Source organism: Stegastes partitus, unplaced genomic scaffold (genome assembly GCF_000690725.1).
Source record: "Stegastes partitus isolate 25-593 unplaced genomic scaffold, Stegastes_partitus-1.0.2 Scaffold1176, whole genome shotgun sequence".
NCBI lineage: Eukaryota > Metazoa > Chordata > Actinopteri > Pomacentridae > Stegastes > Stegastes partitus.
The window spans coordinates 24,368-32,860 of NW_007578907.1; the positions used below are offsets into that span (position 1 = coordinate 24,368).

The 8,493-nt window shown below is 43.7% G+C and overlaps 1 protein-coding gene across 1 annotated transcript; it reads right to left on the reverse strand.

Annotated features, from left to right (window-relative positions):
* Positions 1–3,275: 3,275 nt before the first annotated feature.
* aldh8a1 (aldehyde dehydrogenase 8 family, member A1) lies at positions 3,276–7,937 on the reverse strand. Its single transcript, XM_008297005.1, has 7 exons — positions 7,803–7,937; positions 6,689–6,836; positions 6,275–6,430; positions 5,738–5,887; positions 5,410–5,666; positions 4,766–4,927; positions 3,276–4,311 (listed from the first exon to the last, which is right to left on the reverse strand). Exons 1-7 carry the CDS (start codon positions 7,935–7,937, stop codon positions 3,859–3,861), a joined length of 1,461 nt encoding a protein of 486 aa, XP_008295227.1. The 3' UTR covers positions 3,276–3,858.
* Between the last annotated feature and the right edge of the window lie 556 nt (positions 7,938–8,493).

The following is an 8,493-nucleotide window of genomic DNA, read 5'->3' on the forward strand; positions in this document are numbered from 1 at the left end:
GAACTTCAATTTACTTTTAAATCAAATAACACAGAAGCCTTTGTTATAGTTATTAAACACAATGTTAAATTATCTGCTTTAACTAAATGTGGCTCCTTTAATTCCTTTAAACCTTCATGATGGTTCCTCCATATGTTCGTCTCCAGTCAAACGTTGACTCAGGAGTCGCTGCTCTTCTTCTTCTTCTACATTCCTGTGCTGCTCTTTTCTCTTTGACCTTGATCTTTCCTTCCTGGCTGCTCCGTGCTTCTGTCAGTGTTCCTGCACATGCAGCTGCAGACCTCCGTCCTCCTGCAGCGCTGCTCTCCGTCGGCTGGTTTAACCTGCTGACCTGCAGCCTTCTCGGGCCTCGGCTCCGTCCAGCAGCTTCGTCTGTCGTGATCCTCCCTGAAGCCGGCGGTGAGGCCTCGGACCGTCACAGAGCAGACGTTTAATAGAAGGAGAGACGAGGGAGTTTGACAGGAAGTTGCTGATTACTGGTTTAGTCTGAGCTGATGTTGTGGCACTGAATGAATGAACTGATTTAAAGTGGAGGAAGCTCAGTTAAGTAACAGATTTAATCTGCAGAATGTGCAACATGAGGAAACACAGTGACTCAACACTGGAACAGTCACACAGAGGCAATCAGAGTCTGGTGCAAAAGGTACAAAAAAAACCCCTAAAGCCCCCTAAAGCCCCCCGATGTTAAACCACAGAGGAATAACTGAACTGTTCACACAGTGAGGACAGTTATGGCCTCTTTTTTTGATCTGCAGTTTAGCAAAAACAGAACAAATCTGTAAAATAACCTAATTTTTTTTCTGTTTTTCAGTCCTCAACATACTCAGTGTTTTGTTTTAAATAACGGCGACGATGTGAAAAAAAATGTCTGTAGAAAAAAACTTGTTTACAGTAAAATGTACATTAATGCTTTTGTCTGTGATTTAAGAAACAGCGAATGTCTGTAAACTAACCGTAGAAAACAAAATAAAAATAAAGGTATTTACCATGTTTCAGTCCCTAACATACATGTTTCATGTCATAGTTTCAGCAAATATTTCTAAAATATTATTTAACTATTTATTAATCTCAGTTTGGGGCTGATTTTTGTTTGTTGTTTGAACAGTTAACATGTAAATAATGTGTTTTTTCTGTGGTTTTGTTAAATATTATGTTCAACAACAAAACAGGAAAATCTGTAAAATAACTGTAAATTGTTTTTTTAAATTTAAATCCAGTTTTAAAACTCTTTGAATCACTGTTTTTTCCAGGTCAGCTCTTTCTGTTGCTGCTCTTCTTCTGTCTTCATGAACTCACTTGTTTCCAAACACGAAGCTGAACTCTACGTTTATGTTTCAGACAGAACGTTTCACAGCCCGACTGGGCCTGAAAGAGCCCGAACACGTCTGCAGACAGAACCCTCCACGTCCTGCAGCCTGGTTCTGACCCTCCAGCCTGGTTCTGACCCTGTAGCCTGGTTCTGGTGGACTGGTGGATGCTGCCCCAGACCTCCAGAGGGCGGGGGACTGTTTGGTTTGGCCTCCTGCGGGTCACGTAGCGCCGGGCGAGGCCTCCTCAGCGAAACATCCACTTCAGATCAAAGATAAATGCAGAAAAAAGGGCGGAAGGTGAATGAAGTGCTGACTGGCTGCGTTCCTCGTCAGAGGCCTGCCTCCTGGCCCGGTTCCATCAGTACAACGCTGGTTCTGCAGCCGGAGCTCTGGGGAGGGTCTGAGGCGAGGATCAGACGTGAGTTCACTCAGAGTTCTCCTGCGGTGGCACCAAACGTCCGACACGTCCTCCAGCTGCTGCACGTCGACCGAGTTCTGCTGCAGGACCAGGAGACCCGGAGAACCCCAGAGAGCAGAACACGGGTCATCGTTTCCTGTTATTACTGCTGCAGTAGATGGATTCTCAGTTCATAACCCTTTAAAGTTGTAAAGATGATTTTATTTAATGTTCTGATGATGTTGCATCGACATCGTTTTGTTCATTAAACTCAAATTTCTGCTTCAGTTGATTTAAAGCTAAACTCAAGCTGATGGAACTTAATTATCATTTATTTAATTGATCTTCTCCTTGTTCAGAGGATCAAATCCTTGAAAACTGTTTTAAAAATTAAGTTAATAAAAATACTTTTCACTGTAAAGAAAAAAAACTAAATCCTTTAACATCATTTAATTAGAAATAACAAAAAAAACCCATTTTAAAATAAATTTGTAAAAAATAATTAAGTGCATTGTTGCAACATAAAAATTCTCATTTACTGATTTAGATAAATAAACATTATTTTATTTAATGTTCAGAAAATGTTGCATCAACTTAATATTGTTCATTTAAACTCTAATTTCTAATTTTAACTTAATGATCATTGAATTTTTCATCTCCTTTTCCTTAAAAAAAAAGTGTTTCTGTTGCAAAATATTAAGTTAACAGCTCCTGTAATATAGTTTAATTAGAAATGATAATAAAATAAATGTTTTTTAAAATAGATTTATATAAAAAAAGATGATTTAATAAACATTTTAGGTGCAAACAGTCACATCACACCGACTCATGTTTGTGTTTCAGTTGATTTAAAACTAAACTGTCGACTTGAAAACTTCATTTTTCTTCAGGGTTTAACTCCTTGAACTGTCTTTATGCTGCTCATCACTCAGTAGCTGATGATTAAAATGTTTTTTAACTGTAGAAGACAAACTAAAGTCCAGAAGTCGTCGACCCTCCAGCAGCCTGTTTTCTGTTTAAGTTGAGGGTAAATGTTTCATGTTTCCTTCAGCTTCTGACGTCAGCACTCGACAGAAAAACAGCCAGTTCAGGCTCTGACGTAAAACCAGACGTAAACCTTTAACTTCTGTAGCACAACAACAACAACAGAGAGCCGACAGCAACCTCTTTATTATCGGACCGGAACCAGACCCGTCAGACGACAGTTTTACAACAAGTTTAGCATCAGCTGGTTTCATTCAGAGAAGTTCTGCTACGAAACCACAACAACTTCCTGATTTATGATCTTCAGCGTTTTTGAAAATGACAAATAAAGATCTGTGTGATTATAAAACAACATTAGAAACTAAATATGAAGACATCTTGTGACATAAACACACCGTCGCAAAGTCAACAGAAGTTCACGTGAATGTGAGTGTGCTTGGTTGTCTGTCTCTAAGTGTAGCCCTGTGATAGACTGGTTACCTGTCCAGGTGAACCTGCCTTCACCCTGAGTCAGCTGGGATAGGCTCCGCCCCCCATGACCCTAGTGAGGATTAAGGTGTAGAGATGATGGATGGATGTTTTTATTGGTTCTCATTAATATTTTAGTATTTTAGATTCACTGATTCTATTTTTGAGTGTTCGTCCTGTTTTCTGGGTTTTGTTGTCAAATCTAAATGATCTTTATGAACAAACTGGATCTGATGTGATTTACCTGTCAGGTGTGTAGGCTCAGTGCTCAGTGATGGAGCTACATGTTCAGCAGAGAACCAACATGAGAGACGTCCTGAGACCGTCGGACTGAGCCGAGCTTTGGTCATTTAGACCTTCTCTTCATTTAGACACATTTTAGGGGAAGTTTCACGTCGTCCTAAATGAGCTCAGAGTTGTTTTGTGCAAATTTTAAGTCATTTTTGTCAAGTTAGACAAAATCTAGAACATCTTGGAAAAGTTTCAGATCATTTTTTGGTGAAGTTTGAGTGATTCTGAACCAGTTTGTCAGCCTGGACTCGTCCAGCAGGTTGAGCCCAGACGGAGCCGACATGTTTCCAGGAGACACTGAGGTGACACTTAGATCAGTTGTTCTGGTTGTTGGTTCGGTCTCAGGACGTTTGGATCTCGTGTTCTGATCGCTGACGGTTGCTTCGGTTCTGAAGCTCCTCCGTCGTCTCAGTGTTTGATGGCGATGGTCTTGACCTCGGTGAAGAAGTTGAAGGAGTCCTTCCCTCCTTCCCGGCCGACTCCAGAGTTCTTCATGCCTCCGAAGGGCAGGTTCAGATCCCTGACCAGCCAGCAGTTGGTCCACACCAGCCCGGCCTGGATCCTCTGGGCGACCCGGTGGACCTTCCCCACGTCGGTGGACCAGACGGTGGCCGACAGGCCGTAGCGGACGCCGTTGGCCCTGGAGACGGCCTCGTCCTCAGAGTCGAAGGGGCTGATGCAGGTGACCGGGCCGAAGATCTCCTCCTGCATGACCCTGGAGGTGTCGGACACGCCGGAGATCACCGTGGCCGGCATGAAGTAGCCGGACCGGTTGGGCTCCGGCAGAACCAGCGGGTCCACGCCTTCGCCACAGTGGATCACGGCGCCCTCGGACTTAGCGAGAGCCACGAAGCTGCGAACCTGAAACAGAGAGAAGCTCGAAACTGAAGCTTCAGACACAAACAGACGGGCCAGGAGTTCTGCTGAGCTCTGTGGTGGTTCTGGGCCTTAGTTTGGATACATGTCAAGTCATGTGGAGGATATCGAGTATTTCTGGACATGTTTCGGTTATTCTGGACACGTTGTCGTTGTTCTGGGCCTGTTTGGTTTATTTTGAGCAAGTTTTAAGTCATTTGGGTCAAATTTTTAGTATTTTTTTACAAAATTTTTTCATTTTTGGGATTATTGTTAGAAACGTATTTAGTTTAGAGTCATGTGGGACAGATTTTGAGATATTTGTGAGAATATTGGGATGCATTTTAGGAGTTTTCGAGTTGTTATGAACCCGTTTCCAGTCATTTGGACTTGAAGCTGCAGACCTGGTGACTGGAACAGAGAAAGGTTTCCACTGAAGCGTGTGAGGAGATAAGTTCACCTTCTCCAGGTGCTCTTTACTGATCAGGGCTCCGTTGTTGTTGCTCGGGTCTGACGGAGCGCCGGTCTTCCACCTCTTAGCTGCAGAAACAAACTTGTGCAGGAACTCAGAGTAAATGCTTCGCTCTACGTAGATCCTGCTGGTGCACAGACAGATTTCTCCCTGAAACAAAACAGATCAAGACTCACAAAGTGTTCCAGCTACACGCCGGAGAACGTGAGCTCAGAGCGCCTCTGTGTGGACAAACTGAGGAACTACACCCTCATTTCATATAACATCAGTTACAAGTTCCTCCTCAGAACCACTTGGTGTCAGGTTCTACCAGAACTCAGATGTGTTCTTCCTCCTAAATGTCATGTGTCTATCTGCTGTTCTGATGAAGCTCTGAGGCTCAGAAATGATGGAAAAAGTCCATTAAAGTGATAAATCTGGACCCTCCTCTGTGGACTTCAAGGACCTGGAACTCTGGAACATTCACAGTCTGAAGATAGAACTCTGGTCAGTAGATAAAGGTGCTGCAGATACAGAACCAGATGTTCTGAGGAGGTTTTTTGACATTTATTAGACGTTCTTTGGAGTAATGCAGCATCTAATCCAGATGTAAATGAACATAAGAGCATCCGTCTGTGTTCCTGTTCTCTCACCTGGTTGGAGAAACTGGACCGGACCGTGGTCTCGATGCATCGCTCCAGATCTGCATCAGCGAAGATGACGGCCGGGTTCTTCCCACCCAGCTCCAGGCTCAGCTTCTTGCAGTAGGGGGCGCTGCGCTCCGTGATTCGCTGGGCGGTCGCCGTGGAGCCGGTGAAGGAGATCAACGGGACGTCTGGGTGGCCGACCAGGGCGTCGCCGGCTCTGGGTCCGGTACCGAACACCATGTTGACCACACCTGGGGGAACACCTGAGAGACGAGCTCATCACTCACCTGCTGTTACCTGTCCGTGCGGTGCATCGTGGGAGCTGCAGTCCTACCGGCCTCCTGCATCAGCTGGCACAGCATCCAGGCCGTCACCGAGGTCATCTCGCTGGGCTTGGCCACCACCGTGTTGCCTGCGGCGATGGCCGGCGCCACCTTCCAGGTGAGCAGGTAGAGGGGCAGGTTCCAGGGGCTGATCAGGCCGGCTGCACGATACAACACGACAACAGACACGCAACACAAAGAGGTTTATGTCTGTTTTTACCGTGGATGTAAACGTCTGGTTCCAGCTGTATGTTCAGTAACTAGAGAACAAGTGGTTTCAGGTGGAACGTTGAACATGAACAGCAGTGAAACCCTCAGTACAGCAACGACAGACACACAACAGGTCGACAACAGACACACAACACAAAGAGGTTTATGTCTGTTTATACCGTGGATGTAAACTTCTGGTTCCAGCTGTATGTTCAGTAACTACATAGAACAAGTAGTGGCCAGCAATCAGGTGGAACGTTGAGCATGAACAGCAGTGAAACCCTCAGTGCAGCAACGACACACACAACAGGTCGACAACAGACACACAACAGGCTCACCGACGCCCACCGGGCAGCGCTGGGTGTAGTTCAGGCAGCTCAGGTGGTCCATCAGGCTGCAGTCGCTCAGATGGTGGAACACCGACGACGCAAAGAAGCGGAAGTTGTGGACGGAGCGAGGGATGTCGACGGTCCGTGCGAAGGTCACGGTTTTACCTGGAGGGTCACAGAGACACGGAGAGGAGATGATCTGCAGTGAAGAACCGGTCCAGAGGAACCAGAGAACATCAGATGGAGCTGTTCAACCTTCAGAGTTCAGCAGAAGTTTGATGTTTCACCAACGTGAACAAAGTCACATCCTGCTGCTGGTTTCTAACTCAGGTCATTAACAAGCTCAGAGAGAGTCCAGCTCCTCCAGGTTCTGCTCCTCCAGACTAGTTTACTGATCATATTGATTATTAATCAGAGCAGCACCTTGGTCCCTGGACTCGGCTTGGGCCAGCTTCTCCAGGTTCTGCTCCATCAGGTCGGCCAGCTTGTTGAGGACCTGCGCCCTCTGCTCGGGGCTGCGACTCGACCAATCAGGAAAGGCCTGTTTGGCTGCTGCCACGGCGGCGTCCACCTGGAAGACAAGAAGCAGGTCGAAGGAACACAGAGGATGGTTCTGGTCCGGTTTCAGTCAGAGTCCGTTCTGTTCAGGTCAATCCGAGGACTCAAATCCGTCATTTAGAACCGAGTAAAAACACAAAAAGACGGATCCTTTGTTCTTAGGGGGACATTTTAGTAAAACTTTATTTATTTTTTTGTAAAACTGTCGATTGTTTTTATTCTGTGAACATTTTTTTTTGTTTGAGATGTTTTACTTTCAAGTTGTATTAAATAATTCTTTCTGGTTACATTTTATAATTTCTGGAACCTTTATTTAGTATTTTATTAATATTTTTTATTATTTATTTTTATTATTATTCATTAATATTCAAATGTTTTATTCTTCTGAAGAACATTCTGACATTTCATTGATTTTCCTGGATATTTTTTTTTAACTTGTTTTTTTCATAAATTCTGGGAATTTTATTGTTTTTTGTTTGTTTGTTTGTTTAATTGAATAATTTATTATTTTTGAGACTTTTGTTCATATTTATGGGCTCTTATATTAATTTTTGTCTCACTTTTTTCAGCACCTTTGATAGTATTTTTCAGTTCATGTTCCAAAGATCCAACATCTGAGCAGAAATCCCAGAAACACTTGAGACCAGATCAGTGGATCAGAACCTGGATCCTGTTTGGACCCTGATTTAAAATTCCTTCCTGAACTACTTTAAGGATGTTTAACAGAGCTTTTGCTCCGTATCGACTCTCTGTCTAATGATTACTGAAGTGTTGACCGCCTAAAGAGCAAAGGTGGTTCTGGATCAACCTGCTCACTCAGAACATCTAGTTACACTGACTTAGTTTAAAAGAGAAGTTAGAGAAGCTGGATCCTGTTTGAGGTCCAGACTGAAGCAGGAGCAGAACCTGAACCGGGTTTAACCTGAAAACACAAACTGAATACTACACGGTGTGAATAATTATTAACATTACCACTGACCTCCTCCGGCCCGCTGTCTGGGACCTGGCAGTACACCTCTCCGGTGGACGGGTCGTACGAGTCCACATGTCTCTGGCAGGACACGAACTTCCCTCCGATGAAGTTCTCCAGAACCAGAACAGAACTTTTAGACATGACTGCTGACTGAAGGCAACCAGAGACGCAGAGAAACGAACTTCAGGCTGCAGCGGCACCGACCGGCTAAAGTCCAGCTGACGGATCCTCCCACAGGAAACCCACCCACTCCTCAGAGTAATCAGAGTACCCACAGTAATCAGAGTACCCACAGTAATCAGAGTACTCCATTACAGAGCTGGAAGCTTCAAGTCAGAGCTGTTTGTTCCTCTGACTGACAGCTCGAGCTGCTTTGTGAAACATTTATTATTATTATTTACTATTATATTGATTTATTAATATGCTTTTGGATATTTTGACAATATACCAACTCATTTAATAATATTTCTGAACAGATTTCAGACATTTTTATAAATATTCTGTGAATTGATTTATTTTTTTATGATTTTCGCACATTTTTGAGACAATTCAATTATTTATTTTTTTTGCATTAAAATTATTATTTTGAGGTTTATTTCCCCTAATATTCAGGAGATTTATTAAATTGTTTCATTTTTCTAACATTTTGTGAATATTTTGGGAGTTCTTTTTTTTTTTTGTGGGTGCGAATCCATTT